At 39.6% G+C, this 21,947-nt stretch overlaps 1 protein-coding gene and 1 pseudogene across 2 annotated transcripts; one reads left to right on the forward strand and one right to left on the reverse strand.

The window, feature by feature from the left end:
* Positions 1-8,226: 8,226 nt before the first annotated feature.
* On the reverse strand, positions 8,227-9,869 carry LOC123863906 (protein BEX1). 2 transcript variants are annotated; one of them, XM_064574426.1, is made up of 3 exons: positions 9,722-9,869; positions 9,245-9,323; positions 8,227-8,863 (listed from the first exon to the last, which is right to left on the reverse strand). In XM_064574426.1, the coding sequence occupies exon 3, from the start codon at positions 8,856-8,858 to the stop codon at positions 8,472-8,474; it is 387 nt and encodes a 128-aa protein (XP_064430496.1). In that variant the 5' UTR covers positions 8,859-8,863; positions 9,245-9,323; positions 9,722-9,869; the 3' UTR covers positions 8,227-8,471. The 2 variants fall into 2 exon arrangements, with proteins under 2 accessions (XP_064430496.1, XP_064430495.1); XM_064574425.1 differs by lacking the exon at positions 9,245-9,323 and having other exon boundaries at positions 9,722-9,859.
* A 1,662-nt stretch (positions 9,870-11,531) lies between these two features.
* Positions 11,532-20,466, forward strand: LOC123843904 (2',5'-phosphodiesterase 12-like; annotated as a pseudogene).
* The last annotated feature ends 1,481 nt before the right edge of the window (positions 20,467-21,947 follow it).

Below are 21,947 nucleotides of genomic sequence, written 5' to 3' on the forward strand. Positions count from 1 at the left end.
TGTATAGAGCAAAGTCATCTCCGATGGTGAGATGTTGGACTGAGACAATGTCATCTGAAGCAACATCATTTCTAGTAGCAAGCTTCTGGGTTGAGGTGATGTCATCTAGGATGTAGGATTGGGGTATCCTTTCCAAGTAGATACCTCCTTGGGTTGATGTGAGTCATGTTTTCATGGTTCTGGTATATAAGGAGGCTGAGGTGTTCATAGACTTTGAAAGTAATGATGGGCCTGGGAGATTGACTTGCAAATTTTTATTTTTTTATTTTTTTTAAAGATTTTATTTATTTATTTGACAGAGAGAGACACAGTGAGAGAGGGAACACAAGCAGGGGGAGTGGGAGAGGGAGAAGCGGGCTTCCCACGGAGCAGGGAACCCTATGTGGGGCTCGATCCCAGGACCCCGGGATCATGACCTGAGCCGAAGGCAGACCTTTAACAACTGAGCCGCCCAGGTGCCCCGATTTGCAAATTTTTAAAAATTACAGTAAGTTATAACATAAAATTTTCCCTCTTAACCATATTTTAGTATACATGTCAGTGGCATTAAGTACACTCACATGTGGTGCAACCATCACCACCATCCATCTCCAGAGCTTCCTCCATCTTCCCAAACTGAAATTTTGTACCCATTAAACTAACTCCCCTTGCCCCACTCCCTGCACCCCCTGGCAAACACCATTCTGCTTTCCATCCCTAAGAGTTTGACTACTCTAGATATTTTGCATAAATGAAATCATGAATCATTTTCTGTCTGGCTTATTTCACTTAGCATAATGTCTTCAAAGTTCATCTGTATTGTAGCATGTGTCAGAAATTCATTCCTTTTTAAGACTGAATAATGTTCCATTTTATATATATACTATATTTTGTTTATTCATCTGTCAATGGACACTTGGATTGTTTCCATTCCCCCCCCCAGTTTTATCAAGAAATAATTGACATACATCACTGTATACGTTTAAGATATATGGCATGATGGTCTTATTTACATATATTGTAAAATGATTACCACAGTAAGTTTAGTTAACATTCATCATCTCATATAGATACAATAAAAAGAAAAGAATTTCTCCTTGTGATGAGAACTCTTAGTATCTACTCTCTTAACAACTTTCCTATAAATCGTACAGCAGTGTTAACTATAGTCATCATGCTTTACATTACATCCCCATGACTTACTTATTTTATAACTGGAAGTTTGTACCTTTTGACCACTTTTCTCCCATTCCTCCTCCCTCCACCCCCCACCTCTGATAACCACAAATCTGATCGCTTTTTCTGAGTTTGGTGGATTTAATGTATGTCATCAATGTTTTATAGTTTTCAATGTGCAGGTCTTGAATATCTTTTGTCAAATCTATCCCTAAGTATTTCATATTTCTGATGCTATTGTAAATGATATTGTTTTAGATTTTAATCTGGCTGTTCATTGCTTGTAGAGGACTGAATAATTTCCCCCAAATTTCATGTCCACCCAGCACTTGAGAATGTGACCTTATTTGTAAATAGGGTCTTTGTAGATGTAATTAATTAAGAATTGAGATGAGAGGTGCCTGGCTGGCTCAGTCAGTAGAGCATGCAACTCTTGATTTCAGGATTGTGAGTTCGAGCCCCATGTTTGGTGTGGAGATTATTTAAAAATAAAATATTTTTTAAAAAAAGAATTGAGAGAGATCATATTGGCTTAGGGTAGGCCCTAAATCCAATGAATGTATCCTTAGAAGGGACAAAGAACACGTAGACACACAGAAGAGAAGCAAAAATTGGAGTTATGCTGTCACAAGTCAAGGAATGCCTGGGGCCACTAGAAGCTGGAAGAAGTAAAGAAGGATTCCTTTCTAGAGACTTCAGAGAGAACATAGCACTGCTGATACCTTGATTTGGACTTCTGGCCTGCTAAACTATAAGACAATACATTTCTCGGGTTTTTTTAAGCCACCAAGTGTATGGTAATTTGTTACAGAAGTCTCAGAAAATTAGAAATACAACTAAATTTGTATTTCAGCCTTGTATCCTACAGCTTTTCTGAACTCATTTATTAGCTCTGGTGGCTTTTTTTTTTAAGATTTTATTTTTAAGTAATCTCTATACCCGTAGTGGGACTTGAACTCACAACCCCAAGATCAAGATATGCACGCTCCACCAACTGAGCCAGCCAGGCGCTCCATAGCTCTAGTGCTTTTTGTATGTTATAAAAAATTTCTACATAGATAATTGTTTTCTATGAATATTTTCTATTTCTTCCTTTGCAATCTGTATGAGTTTTATTTATTTCTCTTATTGTGCTGGTTAGAACTTCTAATACAATGTTGAATCTAATTTGTGAACATGTCTATTTTGCTTTGTTTTTCATCTTAGGGGGAAGGATTTGGTCTTTAGGTACACATCATTATGTATGTTTTTTTGTAGATGTATCTTATCAGGTGGAGGAACGTCTCTTCTATATGTGGTTGCTGAGTATTTTAATCAGCAATATATATATATTTTAATTTTAGCTTATGTTTTTTCATTAGCCACTGAGAAGATCCTATATTTTTTCTTTTATGTTAATGTGGTGAATTACAATGATTTTCAAATATTAACACTACCTTGAATCCTTGGGATAAAACTTACCTGGTCATGGTATATTGTATCTTGTATATGTAATTGGATTCTATTTTACTGAAGTTTTATTAAGAGTTTTTGCATATATGTTCATGAAGGAGATTAGTTTGTGGTTCTTTTTCTTTTTTTTTTTAAGATATTATTTATTTATTTATTTGACAGAGAGACAGCACAAGTAGGCAGAGTGGCAGGCAGAGGGAGAGGGAGAAGCAGGCTCTCCACTGAGCAGGGAGCCCGATGCAGGGCTCGATCCCAGGACCCGATCCCAGGACCCTGGGATCATGACCTGAGCTGAAGGCAGCTGCTTAACCAACTGAGCCACCCAGGTGCCCCTGTGGTTATTTTTCTTTGTAATATAACTGTCTGGTTAGTTATCTGGGTAATTCTAACCTCATAGGGTGAGTTGGGAGCTATTCCTTCCTCTTCAGTTTTCTGAAGGATTTTGCATAGAATTGGTATTATGTAATTTTTAAATGTTTGGTAGAATTATTAGTTAAGCTATCTTGACTCAGAGTTTTCTTTGGAAGAGGTGTATTAAATAAAATTTCCATTTATTTTCATGGTAAGCATAGCTTAATGTATAGAATTGTCAAATCTGTCATGTTGTACACCTGAACCTAGTACAACATTGGATATTAAATATACTTCAAAAAACTTTTAAAAATTTCTATTTATTGGGTGCCTGGGTGGCTTAGTCAGTTAAGCGTCTGCCCTCAGCTCAGGTCATGATCCCAGGGTCCTGGGATGGAGTCCCACTTCCAGGTCCCTGCTCAGCAGGGAGTCTGCTTTTCCCTCTCCCTCTGCCCCTCCCTACTGCTCGTGCTTGCTCTCTCTCTCTCTCACAAATAAATAAATACAATCTTTTTAAAAATTTCTATTTATTTAATAGCTATAGAGCTTTCTTCTATTCTAATATATATGTTCAGTGCTATAAATTTCTGCCTGAGTGGTCATTTTGTCACATCTCACAAATTATCATATGTTTAGTTTTCATTTTCATTCTGTTCAAAGTGCCTTATAATTTCCTCTTCCATTTCTTCTTTAGGTTATTTAGACATGTGTTGTTTGATGTTAATTTAATATTTGGGATTTTCCAGATATTTTTCTGTGATTCTTTTCTCATTTAATTCCATTGTGCTCAGAAAAAATACATTTTATGATTTGAATCCTGTTAATGTTATTGAGACTTTTTTTATGGCCCTGATAATGGACTATCTTGGTAAATGTTCCATGTGCAAATGAAACAAATGCACATTCTCTGTTGTTGTTGGCAAGTTCTACTGTAGTCAACTAGATAATTTGGTTCGTAGTGTTCTTCAAGTCGTATGTGTACTTGCTGATTGTCTACTTGTTCTATCAATTTTTTAGAGAAGGTTTTGAAATCTCTGACTACAATTGTGGATTTGTCTGTTTCTCCTTGCAGTTCTATCAGTTTTTGCTTCATATATTTTAGAGTACTGTACTATGTGAATGTTTAGGATTGTCATGTCCTCTTGACAAACTTACCACTTAAAATTATGTAATAACTGTAATAACCCTGGTATTATTCTTTGCTCTGAGATTTATTGTATCTGATATCAATATAACCACTCAAGCTTTGATTGATGTTAAGATTATTCATCTTTTTCCATTCCTTTACTTGTAATAAATTTGTATCTTTAAATTTAAAATTAGGTGCTTATAGGCAGCATATATTTGCCTTCCTTTTCTACACAATCTGACAGTCTCTGCTTTATAATTGAGGTATTTAGACCATTTACATTAATGTGATTATTGATATTGATATGTTTGGGTTTAAATCAACCATCTTGCTATTTGTTTCCATTTGTCCCATCTGCTCGTTGTTCTTTTTCCTCTAACATTTTTTAAAGATTTTATTTATTTTTCAGAGAGAGAGAGATAGCACAAGCTGGGGATGTGGCAGGCAGAGGGAGAAGCAGGCCCTCTGCTGAGCAAGGAGCCCAATGCGGGACTCGATCCCAGGACCCTGAGATCATGACCTGAGACAAAGGCAGACACTTAACCAACTGAGCCACCCAGGCGTCCCTTCCTCTAACATTTTTGATTGACTATTTTGAAGATTCCATTTTATCTCATATGTTGGCTCATCAGCTACAACTTTTCTCATGATTGTTTTAGGGTTTATAATATACATTTTTAACATTTCAGAATCTACCTTCAAATGATATTAATGTGTAGAATAAGAACTTCAAAATGCTGTACTTCCATTCCCCCTCTCCTGGTCTTTGTGCTATTATTGACATACATTTTACTTCTCCATATGTTATAAATCCTACAATACACAGTAAGCTGGGGGCAATCAGAATGCTCATATTATTTGTTTCTACTTTCTCAAGGAACTTTCCCCCCAACTGTCTGATGTTAAATAACTGAAAACTGTTGTTTCATGTATTTTGTCCAGGTTTTAGTTGTTTCAGTTAGGAAGATAAATCAAGACGCTGTTACTCTATTTTCATTTGAAGCATAAATGTAGCTTGGTGTTTTATTTATTTATTTTTAAAGATTTTATTTATCTATTTGCGAGAGAGAGAGAACAAGCAAGGTGAGGGGCAGAGGGAAAAGCAGGCTCCCCACTGAGCGGGGAGCCCAATGCGACACAGGTCTCAATCCCTGGACTCCAGGATCCTGGCCTGAGCCAAAGGCAGACGCTTAATTGACTGAGCCACCCAGGAGCCCTGTTTCTTGGTGTTTTAAATGATAGTTAATCATGAAAGTTTTATTTCACCTCTAACCAAAGTTTCTTTTGCTATCTGGACTTCCTGGAAGAGTCCAGTGTCTGTGTATTCTCCCTGCTCTGCCTCTGACTAGAAAGTTCAAATTGCACTGCTTTCTTTGGTCACTAGGTGGCCCTTAAATTCATTTTCTGAATTTCCTTCAATTGACTTGATTTTTTTTTTTTAAGGAAAAAAAATATTTTTATTCAAAAGTCATGAAATAATTATCTGCATCATTATCTTAATTTTGTTAGAAATACATAAGGATTCAAAGATGTGCATACTTGTTTATCATTTGCTGAATACCAGTAAATCCATATTTATTTTGTTGAGTTTTTCATTCACCAAATATCTACTAGATGTACATTATGTGCTAAAACTCCAATGGCCCAACGTGTGTCTACATTTCAAACCTCTTTCTTACACATCCTTTTTTTTTGAGAACCAAGGCACAATCCCTAATCTTTGCTAAAATTTGTAGGCATTTGTGGGAAGAATTTGCTCATCCTTTCGTGGAGAATGGCCACTCTGAGGGAGAAAAGGAGGCTCACTATATAACATACAGAAATGATATAAATAGGCAAATGCAGTAAGAAACTTAGCTATGGCTATTCCCCTCGAAGGAACCTCATGCCCTGTTCCCTTACTGGCTTTTGCTCACTTTCTGCTGATTGTTGCCTGAATATTTTATATGGAGCCTGACCATTAACATACTACTCCTTCAGATGCCCCTTCAGATCCAAACACTATTAAGAACCAAGGGAAGCTGGTTAACAGCAGTCTCTCTCTCCCTCTCTCTCTCTCTCTCTCTCTCTCTCCAGAGACTAGGATCCTAAACTGATCCTTCTCTGAGGTTAACAAGGCAACTTGGATCTGCCTTACATGGAAAAGATGTACATTTTTCTGGGCATATGCATACCTAAACTTCTATTACAATATGCCATGAGTTCACATGTGAGTTTCTAGTTTTTCTTCAAGGAACTGCTGAATATTGTTAGGCCAGTGAAGCCAGAATGCTTGTTTTCCAAGAAAGCTGATGCTAATATTGACAATCAAGTGTAGGAAGTATGGTAGGGCATAAGCTTCTCTGTTCATCAGTCTTCCTGCCCCTTCAACTCTAGCCTCTATCTTTATAAACCTCTATCCTGCATGAAGGTGCCTTGTGTCTCAAAGACCTGGAGGAAGAAGAGTTTTGGAATTGCTTGGGCATCTGATTCATGATGCCTGGGGTTCGCTGTGTTACATGTTTTCACCTGCCTATCTGTTTTTCCCTTTGGTTTCATAACTGCTATTGTGATGTTATATTCCAGAGCGGGGGTTGGCAAACTTTTTCTGTTAGGGCCAGATAATAAATATGTAGGCTCTGCAGGCAGGCCACACTGTTCCTTTCACAACTACTCAACTCTGTTACTCTACTGCAAAATCAGCCACAGACAGTATGTAAATTCCTACATATGGCTGTATTCCAATAAAACCTTATTTATGGACACCAAAAACTGGATTTCATATAATTTTTACATGTCAAAAAATAGATTTTTTTCAATTATTTAAAAATGTGAAATTTAATCCTAGCTCATTGGCCACAAAAATAAGCAATAGGCCAATTCTGGCTCATGGACTGTGGTTTGCCAACTTGTTTTAGAACCCTAACTTTTTTTTTTTTAAGATTTTATTTATGTGAGAGAGAGTGAGAGAGCAGGAGAGGGGATAAGGGTCAGAGGGAGAAGCAGGCTCCCTGGGAGCCTGATGCGGGACTTGGTCCTGGGACTTCGGGATCATGACCTGAGCAGAAGGCAGTCGCTTAACCAACTGAGCCACCCAGGGACCCGAGAATCCTAAGTTTATTTCCATACAAGACTGTCTTCATACATAGTACGTATTTTACCTACATAGCACACTCCAAGGCAATTTCATTTCTCAAGTTCTATTGGGACACTTAAACCCAATAGTCCTCCAATGGACTTCTCATAATTACCCACATTTGCGTATCCACTGAATTCATGGACATAATCTCCTGGCATCCAATTCAATGTAAGTTAGTTCTTTGCATTCACAGGTTTCAGAGAGCTGGGATAAGGAAGGACTGCCTCAGATTGAAAGTGAGCTGTGTCCCATTATACATCTTTAATACAGTCTAATGAACTAAGGTTTCTTAGAGAAGAACTACACTTCTAAGGAGAGAACTAGACAGGTAAGTTCTTTTCATGAAGCTAAAAAGGGAGCAGGGACTTATTCACACTTTCACATAAGAGTGAGGATTCAATTTATTGAGTGTTCTAGATAAAAATCAGTGGGACTCTCTTGAGGATTCCTGAACATCAATACCCAGGGGAGAAGATGGAAATGGGGCACAGTAGCAGAGGAATGGAAGTACCTACCCCTTAGTCCACATAAAGACCTGGCTTTGGAAACTTCCCCAAATAGCTAAAGGGAATAAAGTGTTGGGTCATGCACATTCCAGTGGGAACAAGAACTTGGGAGATAACTTACAAACTTACTGCTTCAAGTACACAAGACAGCCTTTGGAGTTATCATCATCTTGCTGAGAAGTATGATTTTTTTTATAAGTATGATTCTTAGAGATGTGTCTCTTATCATTATTTGGTTTATATTTCTAAACAGGAGATCCAGAGGTAAGCTAAAACTGAGATTGTGTCACAACTGTTTAGGTAAGTGCTCACATTGCTTTTATCAGGTGGCCAAGCCCTTTCACTAGGTAATAGGTATTTAGTTCCAAAGTGAAAAAATACAGATAAAAAAATAAAGATTATTCATAATTATACCATAAAGAGAGAAACACTTTTAACTTTTTACTTTATATACTTAGAGTATGTGTTCATATATAAAATATAGAAGATATGAAGTAAAAGAGAATACAGACAATGTCTTTTAAACTGCTTTATTAACGTCACAATATATAATGAACATCTTGCCATGCAATAGGGTAAAACTCCCCTGCTGACAGAATCTTACATTTTGGGTCAAAATACAACATTCAATTAGAAGCTGGTCATAGGAGGCCCACAGGAGACACGTAACACCAAAAGGTTTACAACAAATATACGTTGAGAACATTAAGTTTAGGAAGCAGGTGTGTCTTCCTATTAACTTCAGGGAAAACATCAAGATTCAAGGCATAAGGCAAAACTCATCATGATGGTCATGGTGAGGAGGGTCAGTGCTAACTGCCCGCAGACTATGACTGAATTGCTTTTCCCTCAGCTTTTCCATCAGCTGTCTCATCTCGTCCCCAATCCTTTCCATATTCTCCTCTCTCATCCTTGCCTGTGGTTCTCCAAGCCTCTGAATCATGTCCCACCTATACTGCAGGATGGGCTGCCTAACACGGAACCGCCTACGATTTACTCTAGGCACACAATATTCACCAGCTTCCAAAGGGAGGGCCAAGGGCTCTCCTTTATTAGCAACTTGCTCCTTTTTATCCTTTTTTTCATTTTCCTGTTTGGCATTCTCCACGTTGAGATTTTTTACTGCTTGTTCCTCTTTGGACGCCATTGCTCCTAAGAGACAAAAGACGAGAGAGAAGAAATTATTTTCTTAGTGGACTGATCAGCACCGAGGACAGAGGCCCTACTACGCACATTCCAAGACTCAGAGCCCTGGATCTCCCAGGCTTTTTAAAATTTCATTTTCCCACCTGAGAGACTCCCTACGCCCTCTAGGGGGCCCCCGGTCCGAGCCCTACCCCACCTCCCCGTCGCTCCTCACCCCTCCCCCCCCTCGCCCAAAGCCCACCATTTTCCCTGCCTATCCCTGCCCAGGCCTCTGCAGGCACCAAGATGGAGGACGGGCTGGCGGGTGGGGGTGGGTGGCGGGAGGGAATTTGGGGTCTCAGGGCTTTCCATACGTTCCCTTCGGCCCCCACTGTCCCCCGCACCGACCTGGGCCTATCCTTGCAGTCTCCTCCTCCTCCCGATTCTCGCCGAAGAGTGCGCCGCCGCGACACTTAGACCTGCACACCTGCAGAGGGCCGGGGTGAGGGCAGCGGGGGCTGCTGCAGCCGAGCGCTCCCCGCCGACCCGACGCTACCCAGCCCCTCCCGGACCCCCCACGGCCGCCTCTCCCCCACACCCAGCCGCCCCATCCCCCGTGCTGACCACCATTTTCTACACCGAGAAGGACGGGGGCGGGGCGGGGGGCGCAAGAGGCAGGTGTTTCCGAAGGGTCATCGCCTCGCCGCGGGCCAGCCCTCCGCCTAGCATTTTCTGCGGCCAAACGCGGGCTGCGGTGGGGCGTGAGGGCTGCGGTCCTTGCGCCGCTTCGCCGCGGGGCAGCCGGTCCCCCAGCAAGGCTCCGCGGGCCGCGTGGGCTCTCCCACACCAAGCCCAGGGAACGCTCCCCTCCTCCCGGCCCCCTACCTGCTTCCCGTCCGCCTCCGACTCTTTGCGGCTGCCTCTGGCCCGCACGCCCTCAGGTCCACCGGGAGCAGGCACCGAGAAGCAAGTGAGCGAAGGCCGGCTCTGACGCTGGAGCGAGGGCGCGAGTCCGCGTTGGCGGGTCACGTGAGGCCTTCGTCACGGCGAGCGGCACCGCCCCCATCCCGTGCCGGCTTCAGCCCGCGCGGGGGCGCACAGCCGGCTGGCCAGCGCAGCTCCCTTCTGCTGCGGCGTCTTTAACAGCACCAGCCTGGGCTCCGTGGCTCTCCCTTCTTTGTGTATTCCTGGGCCTTTCTCTGCGGCTGGGGAAGGGCAGTATCTTCTCAGGGACCTGTTGGCCGTTCCGTTCTTCTCTGGGGCCTTGCCTCTTCCTCTGCTCTGCTCCAAGGATATGCCTTCTTCCACTTACTGTCCTTTCGGCTACCAGTGTTCTCCATTTTCCCTCCACTAAAATGCGTAGAAAAGATGTGTCAGGAAGAGTCCAGGAGAGTGGATTTAAAAAAAAATCTTAATATCTGTTTTGTTCCTTTTATGTTAAGCCCCCCAAAATTAATATACTTTTTTTTAAAGATTTTATGTATTTTTTTTATTATTTGTCAGAGAGAGAGAGAGCATAAGCAGGCAGAGCAGGCAGAGGGAGAAGCAGGCTCTCCGCTCTGCAAGGAGCCGGATGGGGGACTTGATCCCAGGACCCCCGATCATGACCAGAGCCGAAGGCAGACACTTAACCAACTGAATCACCCAGGCGTTCCAATATACTTTTTTAAAAGAAAAAAAAGTTATTATTTTAATTTGAAAATTAGAATTAAAGTTGGGGGGAAAACCCAACCACCTGTCTCTTCTGCTAAATCATTATATAAATATAGACTCTACAGGCAGCTTCTTTTTTTAGAACTTGGAAAAAGACAAGGCAGCTGATGGCCCCTCTTGTTAGGGGCCCCTAGATACATGAGGCCCTTCCATGAGGTGCCAATGAGTCAGTACTGCAGCAGAGTCTTGATGAATTTTCAGAACTAAAACGACAGCAGCAATGAAAATTCCTTCACAAGTTTCTGGTTCAAAAACCAATATGTAAGTCTTTATTTGCAAATCATATCATGTATTTAGAGAATCCTAAGGGACCTACAATAAGCCTACTATAGAACTAGTTCTTTAATTCAGTGAGGTTGCAGCTATAGATGGATATTAAAAAAAAAATTGTATTCCTGTATGCTAGTGATGAACAATTGGAAATTGAAATTGTGTGTATTTTAGATAGATAGATAAATATAGATGTAAAGATATAATAAAGATAAATGTAAGAAAGACCAAGGTCCTGGATCAGAAAATACAGTACTGTTATCAATTATCTCCGAATTAATCTATAAATTTAGAGCAGTCAAAATCAAAATTTTAGCAGGCATCTTTGAATAACTTGACAAAATTACCCCCAAATTTATATGGAAATGAGAAAGACTTGTATAGACAATAATTTTGAAAAAAAACCCACAAATGTGGACAATTATATTACCTGATTTCCAGACTGAAGATGCAGTAATAAAGGTAGTGTAGTAATGGAGTATACATAGACAATGAATTTAAAATTAATAACTTCTGCTCTGTGAAAGATATGGTTAAGAAAATGAGGTGGGAAGCTGAGAAAAAATATTTTCAATAAGTTTGTATCCAGAAGATATATAAAGGCTTCCTAAAATTCAAAATAAGGCGAACAGTGCAATGAAAAACGATCAACAGTTTTGAACAAGCATTTCACTAAAGTACATATACAAATCACCAAAGAGCTCATGGAAAGATGCTCAATGTCATCAATCATCAGGAAAACGTAAAGCAAACAAACAAAAACAATGAAATACCACAACATGGCCATCAGAATTGCTAAAATTAAAAAGTCTGACAATCCCAAGCATTTTTGAAGGTATGGAACAACTGGAAATCTCATTCCTCATTCATTGCTGGTGAGAAGTTCAACCACTTTGAAAGGCTTCTTGATAGTTTCTTGAAAAGTTAAACTCACACTTACCACATATCCAAAAAATTCCACTCCCAGGAATTTTCCCAAACAAAATTCAAACCATATTTCCTCAATAAGATTTGTGTAGGGGGATGCCTGGGTGGCTCAGTCAGTTAAGCGTCTGCCTTCGGCTCAGGTCATGATCCCAGGGTCCTGGGATGGAGTCCTGCATCTGGCTCTTTGCTCAGCGGGGAGCCTGCTTCTCCCTCTGTCTGCCACTCCCCCAGCTTGTGCTCTCTCTCTGACAAATAAATAAAATCTTTTTAAAAAAAGGAATGTTCATGGCAATTTCATCTAGGATAGCCTCAAAGTGGATACAGTCCAAATGTCCATCAACAAGTAAATGTATAAACAAATTGTGATGTATTCATATGTTAGGGTACTACAAAGGCATAAAAAGAAACAAACTACTGGTAAAAGCAATAACATAGATAAATTTCAAAAAATATACTCCGGGAAAGATATCGGACACAAGAGAGTGCATTCTGTTTGATTCCATTTATATAAAATTTTGGAAGAGGCAAAACTAATTTATATTGATACAAATTGGATGAAATCAGTGTTTGCCTGGCTTGAAGGTTGGAATTTTTCTCTGTGTGTAAAAGGGGAAATAACAGAACTTTCTCAGCTGAGGGAAATGTTCTGTGTCTTGATGGGATAGTGACTCCAATGGCGAATACATTTGTTGAAATCACTGAAGTGTATAGTTAAAATGTATGCATCTTATTGTATGTAAATTATATGCCAATAAAGTTAATTAAAAATCAAATATCTATAAATAAATCTAAATACTTGCAAGACCTCTACACCAAAATTTATAAAATAATTTTGAGAAACATTAAAGAAGACCTAAATAAGTGTAGAGGATTGAAAGACTCAATATTTTAAAGTTGTCCATTATTCCCAAATTGATCTATAAATTCAATGCAATCCATATAAAAATCTCAGCCAGTTATTTTTTGTTGACAAGCAGATTCCAACTATGTATATGAAAATGCAAAAAACCAAATGTAGCCGAGAGAACCTTGAAGAAGGGAGCACCAAAACTTCCACCAGTAGATACCAAACTTAACACAATGCTATAGTGCATAAATTATTAATAAATAGTGTGATATTGTCTCAAAGATTAACATATTTGTGTACACACGCATACATGCGCAGACCTGTGAAACATACCTACACATACTCTCGATTTAGACACTGCACTGAAATGGGGAAAGGATTTTTTCCCTAAAAAGTGGTAACAGATCAGTTGGATATCCATATGTGAAAAAAATGTATGTCGACTCTACCCTAAATAACACACAAAATAAACTCCCAATGAATTGCAGATCTAAATGGGAAAGATTAGGGCGCCTGGGTGGCTCAGTTGGTTAAGCGACTGCCTTAGGCTCAGGTCATGATCCTGGAGTCCCTGGATGGAGTCCCGCATCGGGCTCCCTGCTCAGCGGGGGGTCTGCTTCTCCCTCTGACCCTCCCCCCTCTTATGTGCTCTCTGTCTCTCTCATTCTGTCTCAGATAAATAAATAAAATCTTTAAAAATATAAATAAATAAATGGGAAAGATTAAAATGTCATTCTACATGAATGACAGAAATACACAGAAAATCATCTTCATGACTTTGGAGTAGGCAGTATTCTTCTCTTTTTCAATTTTTAATTTAAATTCTAGTTACCATACAGTGCAATTTTAGTTTCAGGAGTAGAATTCAGTGACTCATCAGTTACATACAACATGCCCTCTTTTTAAAAAAAGATTTTATTTATTTATTAGAGAGAGAAAGCACAAGTGGGGGTGGAGGGGCAGAGGGAGAGGGAGAAGCAGACTCCCCACTGAGCAGAGAGCCTGAGATCATGACCTGAGCTAAAGCCGGACGCTTAACTCACTGAGCCACCCAGGTGCCCCTCAAGTGCTCTCCTTAATACCCATCACCCATCTAGCCAATCCCATACCCACCTCCCTCCATCACCCCTCAGTTTGTTCTCTATATTGAGTCTCTTATGGTTTGTTTCCCCTCTCTCTTTTTTCTTTTTTTCCCCTCCCATATGTTTATCTGTTTTGTTTCTTAAATTCCACATATGAATGAAATCACATGGTATTTGTCTTTCTCTGACTTATTTCGCCTAGCATAATACATTCTAGCTCCATCCCCTCCTTGTGAATGGCAAGAGTAATATTCCATTGTACATATACCACATGTTCTTTATCCATTCATCAGTTGATGGACATTTGGGCTCTTTCCATAGTTTGGCTATTGTTGATGATGCTGCTTTGAACATCGGGGTGCATGTACCCCTTGGAATCTGTATTTTTGTATCCTTTGGGTAAATACCTAGTAGTGCAAATGCTGGGTCATAGGGTGGTTCTATTTTTAACTTTTTGAGGAACCTCCATACTGTTTTCCACAGTGGCTGCACCAGTTTGCATTCTGACTAACAGTGCAAGAGGGTTCCCCTCTCTCCGCATCCTCACTAACATCTGTTGTTTCTTGTGTTGCTAATTTTAGACATTCTGGCAGGTGTGAGGTGGTATCTCATCATGGTTTTGATTTGTATTTCCCTGATGCAGAGTGATGTTGAGCATCTTTTCGTGTGTCTGTCAGCCATCTGGATGTCTTCTCTGGAAAAGTATCTATTCATGTCTTTTGCCCATTTCTTAACTGGATTATTTGTTTTTTGGATGTTGAGCTTGGTAAATTCTTTACGGATTTTGGATACTAACTCTTTATCAGATATGTGATTTGTAAATATCTGTTCCCATTCTGTAACCTGCCTTTTAGTTTTGTTGATTGTTTCCTTCGTTGTGTGGAAGGTGTTTATCTTCATGAAGTCCCAATAGTTCATTTTTGTTTTTGTTTCTCTTGAATAGGCAGTATTATTAAAGAGGACACAAAAAGCACTAATTATGAAGGATAAAAATGATTGTACATTGCACTTTATTAATATCAGAAACTTCTGTTCATCAAAAGACACCATTAAGAGAATAAGGAAGCAAGCCACAAACTAGGAAAAGATATAAGGAACACATATATCTGACAAATGGCTCATATCTATAATGTATAAAGAATTCTTAAAAATAAATTTTAAAAAGACAATCCAATTAAAAAATGGGCAAACACCTCCAAACAGCACTTCAAAACTAGAACATCCTAATGTCTAATAAATTTGTGGAAATATAGGCGCCTGGGTGGCTCAGTCGGTTAAGCGACTGCCTTTGGCTCAGGTCATGATCCTGGAGTGAGTCCGAGGATCGAATCCCACCTGGGTCTTCCTGCTCAGCAGGGGGTCTGCTTCTCCCTCTGACCTTCCCCCCCCCATGCTCTCTCTCTCTCATTCTCTCTCAAATAAATAAATCTAAAAAAAATTGTGAAAATATGTTCAGCTTCATTAGTTTGCAGAGAAATACAAGTTAAAACCAACACGTCATACCACTAAACACCCTCCCCCTCCCCCTCGGAATGTCTAAAATAATAAAGACAGAAAGTGTCAAGTATTTTATGAGGATGTGGTACAACAGGAACTGGCACTACCACTTTGAAAAACTTTTTGGCACAGTATAACAAAGGTAAACATATGTATAGTTTACGACCAAGCAATCTCACTCTAGATATACCCATAATAAAAATGTGTGCATTGGTTTACCAAACAACATTTGCACATATGTTTATAATAGTATTTTTTTATGTTGCAGAGACCCAAATGTTCTTTTTAAAAAAAAAAATAGTGGGCGCCTGGGTGGCTCAGTCGGTTAAGCGTCTGCCTTCGGCTCGGGTCATGATCCCAGGGTCCTGGGATGGAGCCCCACATCGGGCTCCCTGCTCGCAGGAAGCCTGCTTCTCCCTCTCCCACTTCCCCTGCTTGTGTTCCCACTCTCGCTGTGTCTCTCTCTGTCAAATAAATAAATAAAATCTTAAAAAAAAAAAAGTTCCCTTAATGCAAAACAAACTGACATCATTCTTCTTATAGTAAATTGTTAAGCCTACAAAAAAAATTCTCACAGTATTGGTGGGTATGTAACTTGGTACATTCTTTCTAGAGGGCTATTTGACAGTAATTATTAAAAAGTCTTAGAAATGTTCATACTCTTTGATGTAATAATTTTTTACATTATATTATACAGAAAAAATCATACATGTGTTTAGAGACTTACACATAAAGATATTCATAGTAGTAAAACAAATACAAGCAAAGTAATGGAAAAAATAAGCAAAAATATAAGCAAAAAATGAAAAAATATAGATTAGCTGGCTTAAACAGATTATTGCATATTGGTATAATTAAGTTCTGTAAAACAAGAAAAATATGCTGCATATACAATGGAATATTATTCAGCCATAAAAAAGAATGAAATCTTGCCATTTGCAACAACATGGCTGGAGCTGAGAGCATTATGTTAAGTGAAATAAGTCAGTCAGAGAAAGACAAATACCATATGATTTCACTCATATGTGGAATTTAAGAAACAAAACAAATGAGCAAAGGGAAAAAAGAAAGAGAGAGAGAAACCAAGAAACAGACTTAATTTAGAGAACAAACTGATGGTTACCAGAGGGGAGGTGGGTGGGGGGATGAAAGAAATAGGTGATGGGGATTAAGGAGTGCACTTGTTGTGATGAGCACCAGGTGATGTATGGAAGTGTTGAATCACTATGTTGTATACTTGAAACTAATATAACACTATGTTAACTATAGTGGAATTAAAATAAAAATCCTAATTAAAATAAATAAATGAATAAATAACTTAATTAAAGTTAAGAAAAAGAAAGAAAAATATGCCATAAAAATGTATTTAATGATAAAGAAAACTTCTCAGGGTTTACACTTTAAATAATAGAAAAGTAGTAGATTAGAAACAGTGTGCTCAGTGGGACTCTAATATACATGTATCTGTATATACATGTGTAAACATAGAATGTAATAAAAAGAATATAATCTATCCTTATTTCTGAATATGCTTATATTATAAATATTAAAACAAAAAATCTTTTTAAAAAAGATCTTATATTTTAGTAAATCTTTACACCCACAACCCCAAGATCAAGAGTCACATGCTCTACCAACTGAGCAGCCAAGCACCCCCAAAACAAAAAAATTCTATACATAAAACCACCAGGAACAAAAATAGTAAATAACAAACTAGGAAACATGTGCAGAACATACATCATGAATTTATTTTAACTTCATTTTTCCACATCAGAAAAAAGTGTGGAAAAATCTTCCTTTCCATTCCACTTGGAAAATCTATCACTTCCTTCCCAAGTTTATTTAGGATACAGGATAAGCCACTATAATATAGAGACCCCCAAAATACAATGGTTCAAACAAGAGAGAAATATATTTCTCCCATACAAAATAGTCCAGAGATAGGGATTTTTGGACAGGTGGATTTTTCTGCTGTATGAGGTCAAGTGCTTATTTTGTTGCTCTGCTATCTCCTAGAGTGTTTTACTTACACTTTGTCAGAGTTCAGGGACACAGGAAGGAGGAAGGAGAAAGTAGTAGGCAAACAATTTTCTTTTAAATACTGGAACATAATTAAAAAAAGAAAATAATGTATGTTGAAGAAATAAATTCAAGAGAATAGGAAAAAAAGAAATTGGTTTAAAAAAAAGTAGTACAGAAGTTGCACATTCCACATCTTGTATTCCATTGCAAAGAAACTGGACACAAAGACACTTGGCTGCAAAGAGGCTGGGGAATGTTAGTTTCTAGTTGAGTGATCAAGAGTTCCTTTAAAACTCTGGGTATTGTATGGTGACTAACATAACATAATAAAATTAAATTAAAAAAAAACTTTGGGGACAAGAATCCTATTACTTAGAAGAAGATGGGGACATCTTAAGCCATTAAAACACCAAAAAAAAAAAAAACCACAAACAAACAAACAAACCCACAACAAAACAAAACAAAACAATTTAAAAAACACACCAACTTGTTTTTATTGAGGTGTAATTCATAAGGGGCTACTTTGCTGATAAGGCTTCTTAGAACTATGGATGGATGTTTTGTTCTAGTTTCCCAAGAAGGGCCATTTTATTTTTTAGAGTCACTTCTAAAGTCATGTGGTCTTTAACTTTGGGGTCTATTTTGCATATAAGTACTAATGCAAATATATTTAAACTCAAGTAGACCTCATCACATGTCACCTCATGAATGTTGACAATGGAAGGAATATCTTGCCTGTAGTATAATATCAGTTCTGGACTGAAAAGCTGGGGAAGAAACTTAATTTTCTTTTTTTTTTTTTAAGATTGTATTATTTATTTTTTGACAGAGTGACAGTGAGAGAGGGAACACAAGTAGGGGGAGTGGGAGAGGGAGAAGCAGGCTTCCCCCAGAGCAGGGAGCCTGATGCGGGGCTCGATCCCAGGACCGTGGGATCATGACCTGAGCTGAAGGCAGACGCTTAAAGACTAAGCCAGCGAGGGGCCCTGATTTTCTTTTTTTAAATCATGAATGAGTGTTGACTTTTGTCAGATATTTTTATACATCTATTGAAATAATAATATGTTTTTTCTCTTTGACTCTATAAATAAGTAGAGTGTATTACTTGATTTTTGAATGTTAAACCAACTTTATGTTCCTGGGGTAAACTCCACTTGGTACTCATCTTTATATATACATCAATGGATATTATATGCTAGTAATTTTATGGGGATTTTTGCATATAGGTTCACGAGTATATTGGTCTATAATTTTTTCTTATAATATCCATAACAGGTTTTATTGTCAAGATTATTCTTGTATCTTAAAATGAGTTGCAGAGTGCTTTGTATCCTCCAATTTCTGAAAGACTGTGTAATGTTGGCAGTATTTCTTTTTTAAACGAATGCTAGAGCTCACCAGTACAATCTTTGTGAGAAATTTTTTTGGTTATGAATTTATTTTATTTTATAGATATAAATTTACTCAGATCTGACGCCTGGCGGCCGCTGGACCACATTCATATGCACCCTCCCTGGCTCCCGCGCCGCGCTTCGCGGGGTCCGCACGGCCGTGGAGCGGCACACTCGGGCCGAGGCGGCGACTGAGACCGCGGCGGGCTCCGTGGAGCTCGCTGTAGTGCGCTGTGTGGCCTCGGAGCCCAAGCTAAGCCTGTCGTTCGCGCTGGCCGACGGCAGCCACAAGAACATGCAGCGCGACCAAAGCGAGCCGCTGGGTCGGGCCCTCAGCCGGCTTGCAACCAGTGCCCTCAAAGGCCACCCTAAGGCGGCTGCTGCCAAGAAGAGCAGGAAGAACCGGCCAAATGCAAGTGGCAGCGTGGCCGGTGCGGGGCCTGGGTCCGAGCTGGCTGCGGCCTGCGAGCCCGTGGTGAAGCTGTACTACCGCGAGTGGCAGCGGCTGAAGACGTGCTCCACGTGGACAGCGCGGTGCTGCAGATCGGCGACGTCAAGTACAAGGTGGAGCGCAACCCGTCCGCCTTCACGAGCTGCAGTTGCCACGCCACATTATGCCGGCTTCCCGGTGTGCCCCAGGATCAGCCTCGAACTTCGGGATCCCGCCAGCTCCTTATTCCGCTGGCACAAGGAAGCCACACCCGGAGCGGCAGAGCCTGAGGGCGGGGGCCCTCGTTACTGTCTCCCTCTTCACCCTCTCCTAGTTGGACGGAGACGGGTGTGAACGAGGGGGGCCACATGCCGTCCAATGCCGACATCGGGCTCCGGGCTCAAGCTTCATTGCACCCCAGGCAATGGGCAGCGCTTCAGGCCAAGCCGGGAGTTGGAAAGTGTGTGCCCCGTGGAGGCTGGGCCTGGCACGTGCACTTTTGACCACCGCATCTCTACACCAAGAAGGTGACGGATGACTCTGTCATCCGCACGGTCTCTTACGACCTCCAGGCTGACGCGTACGCCCAGACTGAGTTTTCGAGGAGTGTCCTGTACCTGTACTGTGCCCCTTATGCCCTGGAGCTGGACTACCGCCAGAACCTTACCCAGCGGAAACTCACGGGCTACAAAGCTGACCTCATCTGTTTGCAAGAGGATGATCGCAACGTGTTTACAGACGGCTTGGTGCCGGCCCTCCAGGCCTTGGGGCTGGAGGGCGTGTTGAGAATCAAGCAGCAGGAAGGCCTGGCTACTTTCTACAGAAAAGACCAAATTCACTCTCCTTAGCCAGCATGACATTTCTTTCCATGAAGCCCTGGAGTCCAACCCACTTCACAAAGAACTGCTGGAGAACCTAGTTTGTACCTGTTTGCACAGAAGAGAGTGCTCCTGAGATCTTCTGTCCTCTGGGTTTCTGTTCTTCAGTCTACAAAGGACTCTTCTAAAAGGGTGTTGCTAATACCCATCTCTGCTGGCATCCAAAAGGTAGGTACATTTCTCTCATTCAAATGGCAGTAGTCTTGGCTCATATTAGACATGTCTCGTGTGACCTGTATCCTGGCATACCAGTTATGTTTTGTGGACACTTTAATAGTACCCCATCAACAGGAATGTATCATTTTGTTGTCAATGGGGAAGAGGAACGGTGAAACATGTCCCTTACCCATTTTTTCAAACTGAGAAGTGCTTGTGGTGAACCTGCTTACTCAAATTACGTTGGTGGCTTTCATGGATGTCTGGATTACATTTTCATTGACTTAAATGCTCTAGAGGTTGGACAGGTGATTTCCATTACCTAGTCATGAAGAAGTTACCACCCACCAGGCCTTACCTAGTGTTTCCCATCCCTCTGATCACATAGCACCTGTATGTGATTTAGAATGGAAATAGATTTGTGTTTAATAGAATGTAAGTCTGCTTTAGTAGGTAATTTAATATGAATCAGAGCTTATGTGTAACCTTCAAAGAGGAAAACTAGACAGACACCAAGGCAAAATGTTATTCTACTAGATACGTTCCAGTGTCTTCATTACATGACTGTTCATAATATTTGCAGTTTCTCCACTTTTCTTTTTTCCTATGGTTGAAGGAAAAATAAATATATTTATGACTCCCAGGAAGAACATTGAATTATTATGTACATTTTTATAAGTACCTTTTTTTTAGCTAGGAATTAAGAATTTTGTAAAAAACAACAACAACAACAACCCATTTGAATGATCCTTTAATTTTTCTATCATAACATTTCAAATTGAATCATGTTTATATAATTGGGGAAAAATGCATACAGGTTAAAGTGAGAGGCCTAAGTCTGACACATGAAAGGAGTGACATTAGAGTCTACCTCTACTTCAATTTGGTTAGCAATTTAATACAACTTCAGAGTTTTAACAGAAGATTAAAATATGCCATCACCAATTGTTATTACTTCTCATCTTTAATTTGTCAATTAACATAATTAATTTTCATTCTATTATTTTTAAGATTTTAATTTTTAGTATATGGTACAAATGGGCATTTATATTCTTATTCTTACTGCAGCTCATTTGAACTTTTAGGATGCAAGCACAATTTAGTATTCAAAGTGAATAGCAACATAGTCAACTTGATCCCATTTTCTTTAATTATTCTTGCCCATGAAAAATGTTCATAAATCAGTAGGGTATTTGACCATATGATATTACAGAATACAGCATAATAGATTATGTGAAACTGCCTACCAATATGGGCTTGACATTTTCGGTGAACCACTGAGCATTTCTATGCTGGAAGTATTTTTGAAATTGTTGGTTTTTATAAATAGGAGAAAGGGGAGTAGTGGGGCTTTTGAGCATTTCTGAAATTAACTGTTCTTTTTATAGACTTGAGCATTATAGTTTGTTATAGGAAAACATTGTATATAGTTTATATACTGTAAAAAATTTAAATATGAAGTCAAACCTTTTAAAATTAGAAATTACAGTTTTACTGATTAGTTTCTAGCCTAGAGTGATAACTGAGCTCTTCTAACTCAGTTATCACCATACCTTATTTGTAATGCTTTAGCTGTTACTTTTTGATGTTCAGGATACTATAATGTTATCTCATATTTCTGCGTTTAGTTTCTATAGCTTAGATATTAAAAGCCCACCCACTTCAAGAGCTCTAATTTTCCACCGTCATGAGAGCTTTTGTCCCAAATTCTTTACTAATCTCTAAACCCAATACCATAAGAACTTTTCTCTTTTGATAAAGTAGGCTGTACTTTCATATTCCACTCACTATCCAGTGTATTGTTAACTCTTAGTTTAGTTAAGTTTGAGGATGAGAGTTTTACCTGCAGTTCAGTTTGAACCTTGAAGTACTTAAAATACTGGAGGGGAAAAATTAAA

The sequence above is a fragment of the Mirounga angustirostris genome, unplaced genomic scaffold (assembly GCF_029215605.1).
Source record: "Mirounga angustirostris isolate CCGP_5_RB_7025 unplaced genomic scaffold, mMirAng1.0.hap1 SCAF_11, whole genome shotgun sequence".
Lineage (NCBI taxonomy): Eukaryota > Metazoa > Chordata > Mammalia > Carnivora > Phocidae > Mirounga > Mirounga angustirostris.

What these genes read in the sequence shown, in the direction of transcription:
- LOC123863906 (XM_064574426.1), bottom strand. Translation starts at nt 8,858, where the DNA reads ATGGCGTCCAAAGAGGAACAAGCAGTAAAAAATCTCAACGTGGAGAAT.